The sequence below is a fragment of the Silurus meridionalis genome, chromosome 2 (genome assembly GCF_014805685.1).
Source record: "Silurus meridionalis isolate SWU-2019-XX chromosome 2, ASM1480568v1, whole genome shotgun sequence".
NCBI lineage: Eukaryota > Metazoa > Chordata > Actinopteri > Siluriformes > Siluridae > Silurus > Silurus meridionalis.
The window spans coordinates 14645325-14667907 of record NC_060885.1 but is presented as its reverse complement, the minus strand read 5'-3'; the positions used below and the strand labels follow the sequence as shown (position 1 = coordinate 14667907).

Genomic DNA, 22583 nt, shown 5'->3' with positions numbered 1-22583 from the left:
ATCCAAATAATTTTTTTAAATTACCAATTGATTTGGTGTTTTTATGTTCAATCACATTCATAGCCGAACTTATGTTTCTGGTTTCCATACATTTATATTTAATGTTATTTTTTTAACACATTGTTACATTTTTATTGCTGTTTAGTAGAATCCTGTGTTGTGCTATTGAGCACAGTTATTCAACGGTCATGCAACAAAAGACAATCTGTTTTAAATTATTTTATCAAAGCAGAGGACTGAAAACATTTTTGTTCTGTACAAGATGCCAGGGACAATTCAGCAAATGTCAGATGTAGCTGGTGAAACAGTGAGACACTCTGTGTATTTCCTTTTATTTAAAATGGGTAAATGCTCATCTAATCAAACCTGTTTAGAATACATTCGAAAAATTAACTGCTGTCATTATTGAACCCAGTAGCTATTCAGTTTCCATGAGACATTTTTATGATTATACAATAGAGGCTACTAATATAAATCTGGCATATGTAGCATTCAAAGCAGCAGCACAATGCAATCGTGAAGACTAAACTTCTCATTTTTCTTTTTTAATAAAGACGGACCGCTGTCTTTCAGCTTTGTGTTGACTCCTGTAATCATTTCCATTGGCAAAAAGTTTCATAATACACAAGTTAGTAGTCACAGGAACACAGGTTGGACAAAATGAGTTTAATTTCTGGATTATGGGTCTTGGTTACATGACAGACTTGCTTTCTCAGCAAATGCAGTAAATATTTCTACTATGATTCAGGAAAACTGATGAACCAATCTTTCACAGCTCTATAAAAATGCTGATGTATGGTGGAACTCAATGCCACGTTATAATTCTTAATTTAAGATAATAGAATAATACTTTTGTATTCTTATTTGTACAAGAAAACAAAGAATAGGAAATAAAATAAAATAAAAATCCAACTGCCAAGGCAGGCCCTCCTGGAAAGTTTAAAAACGTTCAAAATGAATGAGCATGTGCTTTATTTAATTTATTATTATCACATCAGTGCACTGTTTGCTCTGGCCATATGTCCATGGTCTTATAAATCTCTTTAAGGAAAAACAAAGCTGTGTCTTCAGATTCCCTGCAAAATAGAAAAAAAAGAAAATACTGTCAGACCAAAATCCAACTTATTTTCTTATATAAATGAGGAATGTGCTATATAATTAGGTACCAGTAACACAGGTGACTCTGGAGAGCAAATAGGTATTCATTAAAGCTCTCAATGGGCTTCTCTTGCAGGACATAATCGATGCGTCGTCCCTCATTCAGCATGCCCATCTTCACCAGTGTCTCCTCCTCCTTTGCAGGCTCAGGAGTCTCCAGCACTAGCTTATCATCCACTATACACACATGAAATAATCGTTCACTAAGAATCGTCCAGAGAACATTTCATTGTACAGGCAAAAGGTTTTCAAAACCGAATGTTCTACAGCATTGTTTAACACAAACCTTCATTTTGCATCTCCTCTTCTTCTTTTAGTTGACTGGCCACAATGGCCAGCTGTTCATGCAGCTTTGCAGAGGCGGTATGAGCACGAGCAAAATCGTGCAGGGTCTGCCATGCAGTCTTTAAAGAACTGATGAAACCTTGTTTCAGGTCAGAACCCATCCTCGACAGACTCTCCTTTAACTCTGAATACAATAAAATACTGTACATTAGTACTACTTACTGTGACTTTATAGTTTTAATTGCCTAGATTAAGAATGCCGTCATACATACCAAGGTGAAGTCTTTTCCTTCCTTTATGATGAGGAATCAAAACTGGGTCCAGTTCAGTATCTGGTAAAATCATAGGCTCAATCCTGTATGCCACCGGATCCAACTGAGAATAGAGAACATTTCAATAATCAGATATATGGTGCAAACCCAATTTCATTAAAAAATCTCATTTCCTGTAACACCATTAATAATACTACTAATAAATAAAGTCATGTCTGCAATAACAAGACATTTTTATGTGCATGACTGAAAACTGGGTTTAAAATGTAATTGTCAAAATGGTTGTGACAAATGTTTCAGGAAGCGTTTCAACATACTGGATGATAAATGTTAAAGAAGCCTTTGCAGGTGGGTAGCTGATAGGCCTCCTCGAGTTTCTCCACCCCTCGCACAGTCAGAAACATCCCAATTGGAGAGCCGAGTGCAAAAAAATTGACAGGGCTGAAGTCCAGCGCATGATACACCACAGAAACCTACAGGGAAGGATTGAATAAAACTGCTGTGTTGAAAGTGCAGACTTCCAATCACTGAAAATAAAACAACTCGCGTGTAGTTTTGGTCACATTCTCCACTTTAGCCCTGAAGTGTGCGAAGTGTGTATAAAACAAGCTTTTCTGCGGATGCAGCACTAATTAAAATACATCAGGAAACTTAGTTTCTAAGCGGAGTTTCTTTCCCCATAGTTATTTCCTGTTTTCTTCTCCCCACTTCCCCTTAAACTCACTAGCTTTGTTCCTGGCATTACTCTAAATAAAATAAAAACTAATGTGCGTTTTAAAAAGCGACAAAACACCACTTGTATAACCTGCGTGTTATGAAATTATTTCTTTCAGATTATCCAGTATTTAAATCGTGCTGTATAGGATTGTATTAGAGCCTGTTGGTCATAAATCATATAAAGTTTGGCCTATAAGTTTACCTGGCCGGTGCCAATTTCGAAGCAATTGTAATCCACATGCATGGAGGACATAAGCCTGCCGACTGGGACTTTAGAGCTGGCAACAGTGGTGACCGATTCAGTGTTTTGAGGGGTTGAAACTTCTTTAATGTCTTCTTTGGCTGCAACCTTCTCTTTTGCAGCCTGTTGTGCAGCCTGAAAATGACAAATGAGAATTTATAACATTTGCATTAAAAGAACTCACAAAAAGCATGCGTGTTACAGATAAGTGCTTACCTGCTTTGCTGCCTTCTCTTTAACAAACTTTGCAAGCTTCTTTCGTGGTCCCAAAGGAATACCCATTTCTTTCAAATCCTCCACTGTGCACATAAGCTGCAGAGAATGCGACAGAGAAAGAGCAAGAAAATGAGAATGACAATGTATTTACAATGCTGGTTTAGCAAATAAATAATCTTGAATGGGTAAAGCACGCTCTTACCAGTGACTCAACATCAATCTTCTCCTCTTCAAAGGTGCTGAGGTACTCAGACAGGCCCAGCTGGTCTAGAACAGATGACAGATTAGCGATCTCCTCTTCCTCTGCTTCCTCAGCTGCAGCCGGGCTAAAGACCTCAGTGGCCTGGGAGACAGGAGGACTCACCTACAACAAACACAAGGAATTCATTCACTCTGGTGTAATGGAGTTACACAGCAGCATGCGCCCTGTCTCAAATACAATTCCCTTCATCATTTTAGCCAGAGTAAGACAGTACACACATTCAAGGTGTATTGGTTCCACCTTGCCTCATCAACACAGTAACCATGAATGGTTGCCTTAATTCTCACTGTGTTCCTCAGTAGAAACTCTGGCAAGAGTATACGGAATGTGAATAGTCTTAACACATTCCTGCTTGGCAAACAGAAATGAGGTTTAGTCAAGTCATCCTGCAGCCATGTTGGATAATTGTGCATCATACAGTGCATCTGCAAATAATTCACAGCGCTTCACTTTTCCCACTTTTTTATATTTTACCGCCATATTACAAAATGGATCTACATGCAATTCACCATAATGACAACGTAAACGAAGTTTATTGAAATCTTTGTACATTTATTACAAATAAAAACCATTCAAAAAATAAATAAATAATCACATGTACATAAGTATTCAAAGCCTCAATACTTTGTTCAAGTCTTTTTAAGTATGATCCTTCAAGCTTGGCACACCATTTTTTGGGTAGTTTTTCCTGTTCTTCTTTGCAGAACCTCTCAAGCTCATTCAGGTTGAATAGGGAGAGTCAGTACACAGCTATTTTCAGATCTCTCCAGAGATGTTAAATGGGGTTTAAGTCTGGGCTCTGGCCGGGTCACTCAAAGACATTCACAGCGTCGTCCCGTAGCCACTATTTTGTTATCTTGGCTGGGTGCTTAGGGTTGTTGTCCCGTTGGAAGATGAACCGTCACCCCAGTCTGAGGTCCAGAGCACTCTAGAGCTGGTTTTCATCAAGGATGTTTCTGTACATTGCGATCTTTTATCATTAATCTTTACCCTGATCCTGACTAGTCTTCCAGTTCCTGCAGCTGAAAAACATCCCCACAGCATAATGTTGCCACCACCATGCTTCATTGTAGCAATGATGGTGGGCAGGTGATGGGCAGGTGATGAGCGGTGTGAATTTTGTCTCATAGTCTGAGAGCCCTGCAGGTGCCTTTTGGCAAACACCAGGTGGGCTGTCATGTGCCTTTTACAGAGAAGTAGCTTACGTCTGGGTGCCATAGAGGCCTGATTGGTGGAGTGCTGCAGAAATGAGTGTTCTCCTGGAAGGTTCTCCTCTCTTTACAAAGAAACTCTAGAGCTCATGGTCACCTCCATGACTAAGGTCCTTCATCCCGACCGCTCAGTTTGCCCGGGCAGCCCACTCTAGCAGCATGCCTTTACAAATCATGTCCAATCAACTTAATTTACCACAGGTGGACTCCAATCAAGTTGTAGAAACATCTCAAGGATGATCAGTGGAAAAAGGATGCACTTGAGCTCAGTTTTGAGTGTCACGGCAAAGGCTGTGAATTCTTACAATATGTACGTTAAAACATTTTTTTTTTTTATAAATTTGCAAATATTTCAAACAAACTTCTTTCATGTAGTCATTATGAGGTATTGTTTGTGGAATTTTTAAGGAAAATAATGAATTTAATTTTTTTTGGAATAAGGCTTTAACATAAAATGTGGAAAAAAAGTAAAGTGCTGTAAATACTTTTCAGATGCACTGCATCATAATGGTAATCTCCTCAAACTTCAATTATGCCATTTCATAATTAGTATACAGTGATATGACTCACAGAAACAAGAATCTGGCTAGACATTGACATGTATTCATGTGTGTGTGTATATATATATATATATATATATATATATATATATATATATATATATATATATATATATATATATATATATATATATATATATATATATATATATATATATATATATATATATATATATATATATATATATATATATATATATAATAATGGCCCTAGCAAATGTAAAGGAGTCACAATTATTGTTAATGAATTAAACAATTAAACCCATTTAGTCTACTTTAAAAATAGTCAATGACATTGATACACTTTCCAAAGCATTCTGTTGAATTATATTTTCTCCGCTGTTTCTCCGCATACTGCTGAGTCATCCTCAGCATTATGCTAGGGATCTAACAAAGCGATTACCAGATATTAATCTGAAATACCTGTTTAACTTCAGGCTGGGCGTTTCCATTTGGAGTGGAGGCAGAAGATGGGTTCTTCTGATTAGACAGTAGATCGAAAAGTATCAAAGAGCCTACAAGTACAACAATTGCAGGTTACAATAAAGCAAAAGTAGACTGAAAATGTTCAGTATATACAGCTACAAAATAAAAAAGCTATTCGTTCCTGAGAAACATGCATACCTAGACTGTGTCCAGCGACTGACACACTCCCTTTGAATTCTGGATTTCTCTGCATGAACAATGCATAAAGACGGTTAATCTCGAAAGCTACAGTGTCCATGATGGTCTGGCAGTAGGTTGGGCTGTTGTAGAATAGTACATCTAAAAGAGTTTCATTAGTAAAGTGTCGCAGGCGCACAGTGCTGGGCAGGGTGATCTTCTTAATCCGCCTAGACAAAAAAAGAAAAAGAAAAAAAAACAACACATAAGCTATTTTAGGTTTTCTTTGTCACAACAGCTTTTTTTTAGTCACTAGACAGGTTTGGATATAAATAGTTTCAGCATGTTAAAGAAAGAGTAACTTGAGCAAAGTGTTAAAAACAGGATTAACCTGAGAGATGCTATAACATTACAATATAGCGGTTTTTAGGTCAAAATAAATAGTTGAACCTGTCCACTCCTGTGGCATCTCCGTGCAGGGCTGTGTGCCAGTGCACAGGCAGAAACTCCACACGACTTATAGCATGGCTGTCTAGAGCATTTTTAAAATGACTTTGCAGAAGCTTCAGGGAAACACTGCGGAAGTCATCCACTGTGAGCCGTTTAAAAAAAAAAAACACACAGAAATAGTTTTTATTGTTAGTACATTAAAAATCTATTACAATTGTACTATACGTTTGCAAATTTCTGACCAAAAAAAACTGAAATAAACTCCTTGTCTGACTAATTAGAGCTTTATACAGTCAGTCATAATAATAAGTTTGAATCTTACCACACTCCACCATGCTCCTGAATCGCAGATCACAGACTGGGCCAATGCCGTGCACCATAAATACCAGATGGTCCACTTGTGGCATTTCACCTAGAAAAGAGATGTGGTGTAGCACATCGCTGTGTTAGACTAAGCACCAGGGAAAAGACTAGAATGTTCTTTATAAGTTTAGTTAAAACATGTACTATTACATACGTATTAATAAATGTTTACAATTAAAAAATTAGCTTTGCAACACTTTGTAGCTGTTTCAGACTAAGCACTGGAGTACTTTTATAAATGAATAATATATTAGTGAATGGAAATGCTTTTACGAGAAACAGAGCAGTGTGTTGGATGGAAAACAGTACTGTATATTTAAAAAATTCCAGAATGAATATAGAGCTGAAGCATTAATGAGTTCTACTCACCATCAGGGACTTCATCATGGTCATCATCCACTCCCCTCTTCACCACTCTGGGCCGAGTCTGGCCATCCTGGGTGGTGCCCCATTCATCAGGAGTGGCTGTTGGCTGAAACTGCACTATGACCTGAAATGTGCACCAGTGATATTTTACATAAGGACACAACCCCTAAAAGGAGATGCATCTAAATGAAGATCTTTGAAAAACTAATCTAAAAAAAACAATACCTTTGGATTATGCATAACAATTGTTTCCCCTGAAGGAAATTCCAGCCGGCGGTGCCACTGATTAGTGCAAACAGCTTTCTTGTATTCAGCCTGTTAAAAATAACAAATATCTCTATAGGTTTACACACTTCTCTTATTGGCAGTTCATTCTACAACATGCACACTATCAGTAACAACAAGAAGTGGCAACAAGAAGTAAATACATACAGTTGATCATTGCAGTGACCCTATTAAACTGATCAAGAGAAGATTTTCACACCTCCAGTTTGTCACTGAAATCCTCAGAATAGGGGATAAATCGGCTGTCTGTGTCTCCTTTGTAGAACCAGGTACAGCGGCGCACCTCGGTCGGGTCCTCTTCCCAGTACACGGAAGTGCGGGTGCGATCGTAGAGCTGCACATCATAGCGTGCACCGTCTGTAGTCACAATCACATTCTCCGGGTCTGGCTGGACTGAAATGTCAAAATATAAAACATTAAAATTTGGATTACTCATAGTTAGCACTGAAACTATCTTTAATCCATATCATAATAAACTTGCAATATTTATACCTGTAACATTGATTAAGATCTCATGACTGGAATACTTCCACTTAACTTCCTAGTTTGATAAAGGACACATGCACGCTGAGCTCTTAATGCTATTTTATTATCAATGAAATATCTGACAAGCCCTGTTTAGACAGGATTCAATTTACATGGAGATCTGGAATGATTCAATGGTTTGCAGGTGCGGCTCTGATTTTATTTCCGTCCGGAACGGCTATGTCCGTTTTTATCTTCCTCATCCCTTTATATAATTACAGACTAAATCACTTACTCTGTGGTCACCTGATCATCTTAGTCATATCCAGACAAATGCTTCTCTGACTTTGCAAGCAGATTCTGCCTCTTGTGTTGGAAAAAGTTTTGATCACTGTTGCTCAGCATATTTAGTCACTGAGAGCAGTCACTTCATTGATTATACAACAAGAAAAATTGGTTCTTGGTTGTATGAATGGTTTAACTGCTAACAAGACAAAAGTCTGTTCACATCATTATTGCTAAAATAAAAACAGTAAAGCTTGTAAACCACCTCTTGTTCAGAATCACAGGGACATTAAAAATGAAATATTTTTTGTTTTGTACACCCACACAAATGTTGGAGCTCAACTGAGCACTGAGAATACAAAGTCTATGCTTAATAAATGATTTAAAATGATGATAAAACATCAGTGATTTTGTTAACTGTATCCAGCATTTCTTAACAGGCAACTGAAAGCACACAAGTGAAAATATGCAGTGCTGGAGAAAATAGACCTGGACCAAGTAAATAAGTGTAATCTTTCAACTATGTCCCATTTACCCGAATTAAAAGTCTCCTCCAGGCGTATGGAATCCAGGATACTGAAGGGAAGCCAAACTTTCTTGGACTCCACTTGTTTGCAGTAAAACCAGTGAGGCTGAACAGGCTCATAGACGTTATATGAGTATTGCATCATGGGGTTGGCTGGAACCATAGGTCCAGCCATGCTGGGGCCTGATGGTGGAGGAGGAACCTGAGCAGGGGGAGACTACAGAAAACACAGCAGGATATTGAGAACATGGTTAGAGCTTCCTGGAAATGATGTCTTAGTGAAACAGAAAGGCCTTTTTCTTTACCAGCTGTGTAACAGATGAACTGAGTAATGTCAAATACTGTGGTCAAGTCAAAGATTCACTTCTAGAAGTGGATAACGTCAAATATACATAAATATACTTTTTTATATACAATATATTGTGATATGTAGGTAACAAAAAAGGTATTAAAATAGAAGGTGAAATGTTCTGTAAAAAATATTTATTTTATTATTATATCAGCTTGCTTGTTAATATGAAACAGTGTTAAAGAAATAATTGTCTGTTATCTAAGAAAAGCATAATGTGTTGTAATGGCTCACAATTATGATATTTTGTCTTTTTCCTCCCTTTTATAAAAAAGAAAATAGTTATGATTAATGCAAAAAACAAGCTTTTATTTTCAAGTAAAGATGAATACAATCCTAGTGTAGATCAATCACCTTACAACTATATACACAAGTATATACTGTATAAATACAATTATAATCTATGAAACAAGGGAACATACCTGTGTGAATGTTGGAGGTGCAGACGAGAACGTGGGAGGTGGTGGGGTCTGACAGTAGGGATTGAGATGCTGTGATGTCTGAGGAGGAAGGTGCTGTTGTATTTCAGGAGCCATGATATAAGGACTGGCTCTGCTACTTGTGGCTGTGTGACGATACGGATTAAAGGGCTGCTGGTTGGCCTGGGGAGGCGGAGTAGCCGTCATGTTACGTGAAGGAGTGTGTGTACCGATGGGATTCTGGTAAGCTGCATTAACATACTGGTGCGCAGAGTTTACTTGAGTAATTGGGGGGTGTGGTGGCAGACTTGCAGCACTAGATACTTGAGAAGACGTGGCTGTTGGGACAACAGAAGAAGCAGGAGGCAGGTTCGACTTGGGCCCTATCGTAGCAAAAGGATCACTGCTGCCCCCTGAAGCTGAAAAATAGGTAAAGGTTGAGGGCTGAGGTGCTGCTGAGGTCTGGCCAAGAAAGCTGTCTTCTTCACCAACTTCACTCACATCATCTGGATGAAAAAAAACCGACAACATAGCAGTCATGGTTACATTCGATCATCTTGATAAGAGGTAAAATACACACATAAAACACAAGTAAATAATGACTATGGCTAATTGTTTTTTTCTGCCTGATCTGTAAATAAAATTAGAACAGGATTTAATCGTTCAACCTTTCAAATCAACACCAAATTAATAAATAATTAATATATTCATTCATCTTCAATAACAGTGTACAGTGTATTCATAACCAATCCAGGGAACAAGGCTCTCTTGGCAATACATTGTAGTGCACCATGCAGTAAACAATTTAGTGTTTTCAGTTCTTCAAGCAGGAGGTATTTAGTAGTTGGATTGAAAACCAGAGAGTTCAGAGGAAACCCAAACAAATGCGAAGAGAACAGACAGGAACCCAAGTTTAGGATTGAACCAAGGATTCTCAAACTTTGAGGTGGCATCGACAGACACGGTGGCAGTTTTACTAACAATATAAACGCTACTTGGATTCCTATATGAATTTAATGACAATAGATGTAGATTTAAAGCTTTTCATTTTGCAATGACTTTGCTGCCACACTGTGTCCATTATACAGTGCCGTGAAACATTTTTTGCCCCTTTCCTCTTTTTTACACTTAAATGATCATCAAACTAATTGTAATTTCACTCAGACAAGTAGGTCGGTTTGGGCAGTTTTTTGCCATTTAAAAATCTTTTGTGTAATGTTAAAATTCGTTTGATATATACATAGAAATGTAGTCAGTGGATCTTATTTCAGTCAGTGCAATTAATTTCCTTGCCCTCATTAAGTATTGACCTAAACTTTTACACCTGAATGTGAGGTTAATGTATGGAAATGGATTAAAGGCGCTTCATTTTGCAAAATACTACTTTTCACCGTCAATGTAAACAAAAGAAATGAAAAGTGTCTGAGGCCGAACATTTCTGAAGAAAACCCTGTCCAGTAAACACAAGCTGACATGTAGCTAACAACAAGCTAAACTCCATACCGACTCCATCCAAACTACAGCTAAAGACGTGTGATTTGTAAACGGAACAGAAATCATCTGTACATAATAAGACGGTAAAATGATATTTGGCTTTATCAGTTAGTTAATCACACAGACTACTGACATGTAAAACAAACACATCGGCCTCAGACTCCGTCATCTTTTAGCTCAGCCGGTTCTAAAGCAGCCTGCTAGCATCAGTGCTGATCCCGTACCGCGGCCTTTCCCAGCCCCAGGCCCCGCTTACCTCCGGATAAAACCGCGGGATCTGTGGCTTGGCTGACCGGAATGAAGGGCAGATTGAACTGAAATTCGGGCGCTGCAGAAAACAGCAGGTTAGCGCTGGATGTGCTGGGAACACCGCTCTTCCGTTCAGCCATTTTCACCAGATTATTACACGTAGCTCACTCCCACTGCCGGATTCACACAGCGGATCTCTCTCAGCACTTCCGCAATCGTCAGGTTACCGACGCTTTTTAATCCCTGATTCCTATTTCATCTGCACTCAAACAAATCGAATTCTTCGTTTGGCTGCTCGCGTTAGGGGACGTCACATCGGATCATCTTTCTCCATAACATCTGGACCTTTACATCAGCCGCGCTTTCTAACCAAATCTGCCCTCAAACAAACAAAAGTCAATCATGCAGATGCTATACAGCTCTACAGGAACAGCTCTCCCTTTGACGATCATGATGATGTTGCAGGCCAGAGTAATTAATTAGAGGAAGCGTCGAAAATCTCAGTGAGTTTACATTCATTCGATTGCTTTTGTCTGAAACATAATTGCATGCACGCGCGCACACACACATCTCTATCTATCTATCTATCTATCTATCTATCTATCTATCTATCTATCTATCTATCTATCTATCTATCTATCTATCTATCTCTCTCTCTCTCTCTATATATATATATAAATGGATGATTTTGCATCATCCATCATCATGATGTATATTTGGTTTATAGGGGTGTTAAACATGGGGACCATAAGCCAGGACCAGTCTAATAAATATTTTACTCTGGGGCACAGAATATAATTATATATAATACATGTTCTAAATTCAATTAGAGAAGCTATCTGCTCTCTATGCTCGAGTATTTCCACTCCAAAACAAGCAATCCATACATTCATGGATTTTCATGCTGATACAAGTTAAGGCTTAGTTATTTTGACGAGAAAATTAAAGCTATGGCATACAAAGACGTCTGTTACAGTTGGAGGCACACAACTGTAACAGATGTCTTTGTATGCCATATTTCCAGCATTCTGAGAAACCTGCGAGGTTCCATTATAACCAGCAGTTTGACTCTATGGGTGCTGCACAGTTCCCACTCTTCCTCCCTGAAACTCTGCTTCTCGAATACTCTTCATGTTTGGAAATGCATATCGGTGTAAGCAGCTTTTATCTGCTATGAAGAGGAACATTTTAAGATGGGTCATTTCACTGATGCACACCTTCACTTAATCCTGAGTTTCCTCAGCACAGAACCAAACCCCAATCATGAATGAACTGACAGCCGAGGAAAGATACCAAGCATCTCGCTGAGGAAAATGTACACAGCAGCAGAATGTACTGCTTTTATTTTTCTGTATCCTGTCTAATTTGTTGTTTAATTAAATATTGACAGTGTTTGGCCCTGTACAAAACCCCAGTATATAGATTTGGGCCTGCTCTTTGAGCTTGACACCACTGTATTAGATGGTCAGATGTCTACAGCACATACCTTCTGCTATATTCTGAAACTGAGTGTAAGTGAGGGGAATTTAGGAGTAGTCGTTGTTTTCTCTCATAATACGTAAAGAGTTTTTCTGGAGTAAAGCCGCAGAGGTGCTGCTGAGTCTGCGTCGTAGGTCACGTGATGGGCTCTCGTGACGTAATTTTCCCGCCACGGCGAGCAGCGTGGGACTTCCGGGTGCAGTGTGCGGGACTGGGAAACGTGCTTGGGAAAGTGCTTTGCGCGCGAGCTGCCTGAAACAGTACATTTTAATTTATTTTACATTATTATTTTTTTCCACAAGAGCCTTGAGCATGCCTTCTGTTGATGACTGGATTAACAACCCGCTGGGTGTTGTCGATGGGATCTTTGGTAAGAGTTCTGTACAGCCTGTACCGTGTCCCGTTGCCTTTCTGCCTTACTGAACTAAGCAGAAGTTAGCTTGAGTTACTTACCAAACTAATCACTTTCACATTCTTTTATTTCTTATTTTATCTAAGTGGTGGATCACTTCCGTGTAATTACGTGCATATCAATGGATTTAAGTAGACTTGTAGCATGATTTGCTAGCTGCGTGGCCTCATAGATCAGTAGCATGCTAGTTTTAAAGCTCAGTCGAAAAGAGGGAACACATGTCATGGTTTTATGCATGTCTTTTGACTTTCTATGTTTGTTTTTTTAAAGCTCAGTTCAGTTCCAGTCCAGACTGGGAGAAGAAAGCAGTGGAATATTTCAAAGAGAAACTGAAAGTAAACGATGCCCAGTCCTGGGTAAATATGAATGTGTGTGTGTGTGTGTGTGTGTGTGTGTGTGTGTTTGCTTACCTGACTCATTTAAAATGGGTTTAACCCAGTGGTTGTGTAAGTTTGGTGAATGATATGATTGTAATTCATACATATATATAATGTGTGTAATGTTTAGGTTCCCTCTCTGAATGATGTGCCTTTGCACTACCTGAAGCCCAACAGCTTAGTGAAGTTTCGCTGTATGGTCCAGGACATGTTTGATCCCGAATTCTTCATGGGAGTTTATGAAACAGTGGATCCTTCAACAAATGCAAAAGTATGTGATACTACACGCATTCGTGTGTTTTGTTCAATTTTGCTCTTTTCTTAATGATCTGCAATTAAATCACTTGCAGGCTCAACAAACAAAATCTTTTGCGATCTCGACAGGTGCTGCATGTACATCTTTACCATTGCCATCATCATTGTAATAATTAAATAATCCTTGATTTATCTCTGCACAATACTTATAGATTATACAGTACTCTTCTCTAAAGCAGGGGTTCTCACGCATCTTAGTCAGAAACCCCTTACAATTAAAAAAAGGTGTAATCACAGATTTATTGTACAACTGTTTTTAAACAAACCAGGCACATGGTTTAAAATGTAAAATAGTAATATTAGTTATAGAGTTTGCTTACCATCAAAATCATCTAAGGATTATTAGAAACATTTTGAAGGTGAAAATTATCACCAGGCTTTATTTGGCATTATTTATATGCTTTTGATATTCAGAGGTTGTTAAGCCTTTGCTGTATCCAGAACAATAAAAACACAATTATCATTAGGACAATTTGTGTTGAGACCTTGAGAAAACAAGATAAAATAAGGCAAAAGCCTCTTAGGGTTTTTTTTTTCTGCATAAAACATGATTGTCATGGAGAATGTCTTAACAGCTCCATTTTGTGATGGGCTTAATCAGTAAACCTCACCACTGTTGACACATTTGGCTATTAGGTCTCTCAGATTCACTGCTTGCTGTAAAGTGTGGCTGCTTCTATACATTAAGAATGCCCAATTAATTTACTGAATTTAAGCACCCAGTTTAAACGATGTGTGACTTAATGGACTTTTGGAATTGAGTTTGTTCTTTATTCCTTTTTTTATTTTTATTTTTTTACTTATCATGAACTAAATGAAACAATGGAGTTACAGTTAAATTGTCGCCTCTGCTTGGTAGCGTATTTAGAAGTTAAACAGAATTATATTTAATATAATTAGATTAGTTTTACACACTCGCAGAGAGGCAACTACTTGAGGCAATCACCTGATACGTCAACGATGTTTTACAAGGGCATCACCTGTATAACACAACCAAATGCTTTTATATCACTAATTCACAATATTAACCAAAAATCAAAATATCGCATTAAATATTACAGTAAGCAATTATTTTATTTGATGAATCGTAGTACTTCATTGTTTTTCAATCAGTAAGCATGCAGTTAGTAGTGCAATTCGGTTGTGTTGAAACTTTTAAGGTTAACATAAAAACATGGACGTTGTGGTTTTGTAGCTCCTAAAGGTTTTAATTACATGCAATACATTTGCAGTACAAGCACTGGCTCATCACCTCGCTTTTAAAAACGTCAGGTGATTTCAATACAAGTATTTAGTGCCGACTGTACATGCAGGATGCAATCTGGAAAAAAAAACTGATTTGTGTTCAATTCTCAGGTTTTGAGATGCGGGAAGTACAAAGATGTTACTGACTGTGGGGTGAGAACTCAATTTTGCAGCATTAACAGTTGTTCCTTTTGACTTCATCACAATAGTTAAATATTCATGTAAAGTTCATGCTATGGAATAATTTTTCTTTGTTATACTGAATTTATTTCTGCATATTTTCCCCTTCATAATTATGAAATTATTGTAGTACATTGAACTGTGCATTTTTCTCCTCACATGTAGTATACATGGTGTACTCACCACCTCAGACTTAAACCGAACACGAATGTGTGTGAAATATCAGCAGGTGGATTTCAACTCAAGAAAAACGGTTACTTCAGAGAGGCAGACTTTTTACTGTGTCCCTATCCCAGGAGAATCTCAGTGGGTGAAGGAAATATCCTTTTAATGGGAAACTGTCAAACAATTGTTATTGATTTTATTTGACAAGTATATACATCTTCTTTTTTTTGCTGTTGGAGTATTTTGTCTTTAACCGTTGTGAACAGCTTTGCTGCTGCCAGTCAAGCACGAGTAGTACCCTCCACGTCCTACACTCCAAACAGGCACAAACGCAGCTATGAAGAGGATGAAGAAATGGACACACAGAATCAGCAGAGTAAAGAAATCTCTGGTATAAATACTCTTAATTATTCTTGCAGTTGATTTCAATCAAAATTATTGTTTGGGTTTTTCCTCCTCAATATTCTGGGACTGCTAACATGTATGCTGTATATTAAACAAGTTTAAAGTTGAAGGGCTTCTCAGACAGCTTGCTGACATGTTTCTCATCATAATAGGTCTACAGAACGTATCCGACTCCCATAGGAATGTAGACTCGAAACGTTTGGAGACAGAAGCTCCTAGTCAGAACACGTCGCCTTCCCACTGTTCATCTACCCTAGATCTGAACTTCCCTCTGCCAGGAGAGAAAGGACCAGCCTGCATGGTTAAGGTAGAACACGCCCTGGGTTTTAATTTAATTAAAAAATATAATGTTAAGAAATTAATCTAAATCATATTTAATGACAATCTTGTGTACACTCTAGCAAATGCAGGTGACGTTAGAGCACATCAACAGCAGGGGGCGATATATATAAAAAAAATTTCCTCCCTCATGCATTTATTTGCCATTCATTTTCTAAAGTGGCAGAAAAACACTGCTACATCTCCTACACCTGATTTGAATATTTTCAATTAATTATGAGGACAGAACCCCCACAATTTTTAGTCAAACGCAATGGGCTACACAATCATATATTCCTTTGTTTCAAGTTAACCATGTTCTTGGGATTAACTAGCTAAATTAATTAGGTTTTATGCTTGCTACACAACTTTTAACCAAGTCAGCTGGGTTTCTGGGCAACTTCTTACATGTCTGTATAATACTCTGGTTGTATTACATTCCTGGTGGTCCAAAAATGTGATGCAGACTTTGTGCATTGTCTAATACTGGCAGGTATACAACGAGTGGGACAGCTTCAAACTGAACGACATGCTGGAGATCTTCGGCATTCTTTCAGTCGACCCTGCTCTCAGCTTGGTAGCTGAAGACAAGTAGGTTTTTCAGTTGCTCCGAAGGATTTTATTTAGCTTTTAATTTTGTTATAACGAGGGCAGTTTTTACATTTATACGTTCTGTGTTGTAGGGAAGCCTCATCTTTTCTGGACCCCACAGAGAGCATGGAGACTGTAGAGGAGCAGAGAGCTCACAGTCCTCCTACATCACTTGTGCCTCGACTACACATGCTGTACGCTGAGCCGCTACAGCACAACAATCCACTGCTGCCCTCTGTTTCAGAGGACAAGGGAGCCTGTAAGTCTGCGTATCAGATTTCGTTGCTCTGCATTTCTTTGCCACATCACGATTTCTAATCTGCCTTTTTTTTTTCCTCTCCCAGTTTCAAACGGTGTCAAAAGCGAGATGAGTTCAGTCAGAGCCGAGCTGCTCGCTTACCTCACACACGTCTTCCTCGGTGACTCACTGGCGGCTGAGTACCTCATTCTCCACCTCATCTCCAGCGTGTGAGTGGATCAAAGCATCATTCAAAGCCTGAGATTCTTTAGCTTATAGTAGGGTTCGAATACATTTTAGGTTCCTTGACTGTACAGCATTGTTAACTTAAACATCATTGTATTATTGGCAGGAATTATACCTCCAGAATCCATGTGAAATTAAACATTCTGACAAGATAAATAATATGTAATAAATCAGTTTTATGTAAATTTGTAATGTTTGTAAAACGTTATTTACAGGGACTTGTTTGATGCTCACTTTATATCAATCAGAAGTTTGGGTTCACTCATTTTTTATTATTTCTTTAATCATTATTTAGTCATTGGTTTATTGCAGCATGTCTGGGCATTAGTCATACACTGAACTGAGGGCATGTAGTGAATTTAATTCGTTCTGTTCATCTTATACCAACGCTTCGGACTATATATGATTGCACAGGAATCTTGCTGGCTTGGAATGTCAATTATATAATGCGAATCATCCGTTAAAGCCTGATTCATCATAATTATGTTGTAGGTATGCCAGACGAGATGTTCTTCCTCTGGGAAAATTTGCACTGAACGTCAGTGGCTGCCCCCACACTTCTCCCTACACAGACCAGCTCTACCAAATCATCCAGCAGCTTGTGCCATCTGTGAGTACTCCAGAATAGGATTTGTAAATTAATCTTTTTTATTTTGTGTATATTTATGCTCTATATAACCAAGGTGCACTCTGTGCAGTCATATCGGCTATGCATGAGCCTCCAGAACATGAACACACAGCGAATGGTTCCACGCAAAGACTACACAGCCAACCGGCTGGTAACTGGAGCTCTGCAGCTGGGCAGAAACACTTCTTTGATTCTGGATGAGACACAGCTTGAGCAAGGTCAACTGGACACAACAGGTCAGGACCCAGGCACAGTACTATCCTTTCATGTTCAGGGTCAGGGGTGGTCGTATATTTGTAAAATGCTAACACAACTAAATTTGATTGCATTTGTGTATATGGTAGATGAGTATGTAGCCTAGTGATCAAAATAATTTCATATTAAATAGTTACGCTGATTGCCGCTTTCCTTAAGCACTAATTTGAAACACTGCTAATGAATAGACTTATACACACTACTGTGAAGAACTGAATTAGTTAGGTTAGATTAGGTTACATTTGGTTGATTTATATTGCTCATTCCTTGTGCTGTATTTAAAGCCTCTGGTGGCACTTTAAATGTAGAAAACAGAGGCTGTAGTGGAGGCTGAATGTCAATTTTGATATTTTTTTTTCAAGCATAGCATGCTGAGCACAGGGATGGAAGTCCTGCTGTCTGTTTAGGAAGGGTGTTGACACTATAACGCTGTATGGCAAAACAATAGTGCAGTGTTGCATTGCATGAGTCACACAGACTGGCATTTGTCACTGTGCCTCCTATTTCTAAAAATCACCCACATTCGTGTGTTGTAAGGAATAACACATGCACATAGACAAAAATTCTGGTTAGAAAGACTTCATTCAGCTGGCACAAGCAGAATTTTAGCCACGTCATTGTAAGTCCTAGTTTGTACACGTATAATAAAATTATTTTTTCTCAGTGATTTTATTCATATTTTCTATATGAAGCCCTATGCATCTCTGTGTTGTAGGTGTGCGGAACATTACAGCGTTAGGAACCTGATCTCCTGGCAGAAGGTTGATTACGACTTAACTATCACCAGATGGAATTCCCCTGCAATATTAACGTTCTCATCATGTCCGAGGGCCGATCACTGCTCCCGGTAAGAACAGCCAGACTGTATGTCTCTCTCTTCTTTTTGCACAGTCAGCCTTGAGCGGACACTAGAGGGCAAGCAGGGAGGCGAGTGCTCTTGGTTCCTTGTTAGGACAAGGTGGGTGGGGGTGTGCTCTCAGGAGGCTGACATGACGTGCGCATTGCCGGATGTTTCCATGGGCAGCTGTGGAGACAGGCTGATATTTCTGTTTCGAACCACAGAGGCCTTGTCAGCTCTCTGGCTGGAGTCTGAGATCTGCTGATGCTTAACACCGTATGGAATGTGCTGTGCTATTCCTGTGTGATTGCTCATGAGTTACCATGGCTGCAGCTGCACTACAAGGACAGGAAGGGGGCCAGGACAGATTATTGAGCTAATGGCTTGACTTGACAAAGCACCTCTTAATGTTAATAAAAAAATAAAACACACAAAAAACTGTAACTCATTAACTCATTCACTATATATAAAAGAAAAATAATACACTTGCGCTGTATGGTAAAGTCTAAAATGATCACAATTAGTCTCATTATGGAATTATCAGTTATTACCGATCATGCGCTCATTAGCCACTATTCACATTTGTAATTAGCCAATCAGCTGGCAGCTGCACTGTGCATACAGTAAAATCATGCAGATCAGATCAAGAGCTTTAGTTTATTTTCACATCAAACACCAGAACAGGGGTAAATGTGATATTTCTGACTCTGATGGTGTCAGACAGACTGGTTTGTGTATTTTAGAAACTGCTGATTTTCACTTGAAACTCGAACGGTCATTTTAAATTGCATTATAAATTAATGCTTGTAATAAATGAATCAAATTTTCTAATGACAAATCAAACCAATGTATTGAAAAACAAAAGCTTAATCAAACTGAAATTTGGGCCATGTTACCATTTTTGTTTAGGGCCATAATCACTGGCTAAACCCAGCCATTAGGGTTGCACAAGCCAGTGCACTCATAGCGCCAGTCCCAAGCCCGGATAAATGGGGAGGGTTGCCTTAGGAAGGGCATCCAGCGTGAAACATGTGCCAATTGTGTCATTTCAATAATGTTCTTGCCTTGCATGTGATGTGTGTGTGCCCATAACGCTTTCTTCTGATTAGTTTAACTTTGAGGCAGTTTGAGATTCACAGTCTGTACCTTGGTATGGCAACCTCATTTCTAAAAAGTGGTAGCGCTCATAATAAATAATGAAGCGGCATATCAGGATTCATGATATGAGCAGCAAATTTGTCTAGCCATATTCTACATCGTGATATTCGAGACAACAGAATTCATGCCTACTCGTGCACACTGTGAACCTACCCACTCAAACCAGCCATCTGGCACCGACAAGCCGTGCCACGGTCAAATGCCACTGAGATCACTTAATTTTTTTCCAATTCCAATGTTTGATGTGAATGCTCAATGTCCTCCATCTGGATGATTTAATGCATTGCACTGATACCACATGAGTAACTGATTATATAATTGCATAGAGAAGCAGGGGGACATGTGGTCCTAAAAGTGGATCATATGAATATGGTAAATCAACACAACCTTTTATATCTTCCTATACATTCTAATCCTGCCTTTAGATGTGTATATAGATCTCTAAATCTATGCTCAAATTAAGTGGCTTTTAACCCAAAAAAAAACGGGATATAAACATGGAGATAGTGTGGTTTGAGTTCTCAGAATTTAGAGAGAAACGACCCGATATGTCTTTTGTATATTTGCATGTTTTTAGCATGTTAACTTTCCGTTTTGCAGTGTGACTGTCAGGTACATCTGCATCCCGCTATGAACCCCCCTAACCTGGAGGAGTACCTAAAGACTCTACAACATTCACAACTTTCATCTCAGCTCAACAAATACCGCGTGTACCTCACCGTGGCTCGCTCACTGGATTACAGCATCTCAGACCAAATTACTAAGGTGAGCTGTGCTGTTGTTGTAACCGACATGCATGCTGCCCTTCATTTTTATTCATTTATTTAAACAGGTATCAAATATAAACTGCTAGATGCATGCATAAAATTTTTTTACGAAAATAGCATGATTAAATATTTTTGTAAACACACACATACCTAGGGTTGATTTACTTTAGTCAATAAGCATGTTTTTGGGAGGTAGGAGGAAACTGGACAAACCCGCGAGAGAATGTGTATAATTACATTACCAACAGTAACCTGAACTCTGGATCAAACTAGCAATCCTGCAGCTGTGAGGCATGAATAATCATCAATAATCTAGGAATATTTTTTTTTCTATGAATAAATTAACAATTATAGGCTGCATTAAAATTCTGGGTACATTAGTTTAAAAACAACTCCCACTTTAATCAGTACTTACAGCTCTTTTGCAGTTAATAGTATTAGGTATTGGGATTGGTGGGTTTGCGATTCATTTCTGAGCCTTAAATCTTAGCGATGAAGCGTGAAGGCATGAAGGCAAAAAGAGTCTCCTGGAAGGGGCCCCTTCATTACACAATGCATAAGATTATTAAGTCCAGCATCTTTGGCAAGTCAATACTTGTTTCACGTCACAGGTGCTAAAGGAGTGAAGACTCGCCATCTCCTTTGTGTTAATGCTGCTATTGTGGATGATTCCCTGAACACTTTAAATAAGTTGAACAAAACTGGCATCAGAACAGAAGGTGTGTGTGTGTGTGTGTGTGTGTGTGTGTAATTAATAAAATAAAAACCTGCTGAGGAATGTTTATTAATTTATGCATTTTTAAATAGTGTTTGCCAAATCAGCACAGTTCCAGACTTGTTGGATTTCTGCTAATGCACTTTATGTTGGATTTGCTGCATAAATATTTATGCTGTATGTACATGAAATTCATCTTCTATAAGGTCAAAAAGAATCCTGAGAACACTGTGCAAAAGGTGGGAATATATAACTTCTGGAACAACAGTCCATTATAGGACCTCAGGCACGTACATCTACACTGAGGGAAAATTTAGTGTAGCCCATCCACCAACCAGCTTGCTTCTGAGGAACCCAGAGGAATCCCACATGGAGACATGCACAGAAACTCTTTTAGCTTCCTATGCCACTTTTTGATTATGTAATTCCTTTGTGTCTGGCAAGCCACTGAAGCCACCATCTGTTCTTTTATTCCCAACGCTGTAGGCGGTAGAAGAAGACTTTGTCGAAATGCGTAAGGACGACCCTCAGAGTATTTCTGCAGAGGACCTGCACAGGATGCTGGTAGTCGCAAGGTGGGTTGGATTAGTTTACCGCATGAGCTTCGTTGTTAACTCGGACTCAAATTGTAATTTACATATTGAATGTGTTTTTATTTTTAGACTGCTGTCTTTAAGTTATGGCCAGTCAACTCTTTCCAGAGAAAACTGGATGAAAGCCAAGCAGCTGGAAATTCTGCGGACCAGCCGGACACAACAGACACAACAGCATAAATGCGTGAACGGCAACGAGCCTTAAAACTTATCAGAGTTTCTTATTAACTGCTTTAGCGGTAACAATTTGTCTATTAAGTATTAGGGATTTCTCTTTTTGTACAGCACCTAGGTGTTTTATTTTTTCTTTCTTTCATTTTTTACTTGACCCTTTTTAAAGGATTGAGGAAATAAATAAATAAATAATTGGGTAATTTTGAAAAAATACTAATTGTCTTGGGGGGGGGGTTTCCACACACGTGCACATATAAATTAATAATGTAAAAAAGCTAATCTGAAGAAGAAATCCTCCAAGTGTAAGCTGAGCATTCTAGCTCAGTACATTATTAGACAAAATTCTGATTAAATATTATTATACTTCTCCTATCTGGATGATGTGTCTTCCAAAACCTGCACTTCTGGAATTACGCCCTGAACACACTCCCTGTCCTGTTTCTAAAGAATGGCTTTCTCAACTGTTTCATCTATTTGCATTTACACTGCCCTGTTTCTCTTTTTGTCAACCCAGAATTCAGGTGTCTTCTAGGGAAATCTCTCTCTCTCTCTCTCTCTCTTATGTATATGTTAGGACAAAATGTCTAGAATGTTCTATAAATCAGGCTGGAAGTGGTAATTCACTCATCATTACCGTCACTGTAGGAGTGTGTGGGTGAGGCGTTCATACACGCATGAGGTCTGTATGACTCTTGTGCCCTGGGGCAG

General features: G+C 38.6%; 2 protein-coding genes across 2 annotated transcripts; one reads left to right on the top strand and one right to left on the bottom strand.

Annotated features, from left to right (window-relative positions):
* Nucleotides 1–651: 651 nt before the first annotated feature.
* Nucleotides 652–11184, bottom strand: LOC124400875 (SEC23 interacting protein). Its single transcript, XM_046872699.1, has 18 exons — nucleotides 10784–11184; nucleotides 9037–9539; nucleotides 8275–8482; nucleotides 7189–7382; nucleotides 6930–7019; nucleotides 6708–6828; nucleotides 6298–6387; nucleotides 5976–6117; nucleotides 5547–5755; nucleotides 5346–5437; nucleotides 3092–3253; nucleotides 2890–2985; nucleotides 2635–2808; nucleotides 2033–2188; nucleotides 1716–1818; nucleotides 1445–1627; nucleotides 1167–1335; nucleotides 652–1076 (listed from the first exon to the last, which is right to left on the bottom strand). Exons 1-18 carry the CDS (start codon nucleotides 10914–10916, stop codon nucleotides 995–997), a joined length of 2907 nt encoding a protein of 968 aa, XP_046728655.1. The 5' UTR covers nucleotides 10917–11184; the 3' UTR covers nucleotides 652–994.
* A 1214-nt stretch (nucleotides 11185–12398) lies between these two features.
* LOC124397878 (minichromosome maintenance complex binding protein) lies at nucleotides 12399–22247 on the top strand. The gene is given in 18 exon segments (XM_046867742.1): nucleotides 12399–12625; nucleotides 12938–13023; nucleotides 13175–13315; nucleotides 14716–14757; nucleotides 15011–15103; nucleotides 15214–15340; nucleotides 15507–15661; nucleotides 16166–16263; nucleotides 16356–16522; nucleotides 16608–16731; nucleotides 17240–17357; nucleotides 17446–17611; nucleotides 18346–18366; nucleotides 18369–18401; nucleotides 18404–18477; nucleotides 20227–20391; nucleotides 21595–21683; nucleotides 21771–22247. Coding segments are annotated over 18 exon segments (1893 nt in total). The 5' UTR covers nucleotides 12399–12567; the 3' UTR covers nucleotides 21907–22247.
* Nucleotides 22248–22583: the final 336 nt, after the last annotated feature.

What these genes read in the sequence shown, in the direction of transcription:
- LOC124400875 (XM_046872699.1), bottom strand. Translation starts at nt 10,916, where the DNA reads ATGGCTGAACGGAAGAGCGGTGTTCCCAGCACATCCAGCGCTAACCTG. An exon ending in GGAGGAGACTTTTAATTCGG is followed by an intron (nt 7,383 to 8,274) that starts GTAAATGGGACA and finishes TTGACATTTCAG; the next exon opens with TCCAGCCAGACCCGGAGAAT. An exon ending in TCGAAATTGGCACCGGCCAG is followed by an intron (nt 2,189 to 2,634) that starts GTAAACTTATAG and finishes CCTTCCCTGTAG; the next exon opens with GTTTCTGTGGTGTATCATGC.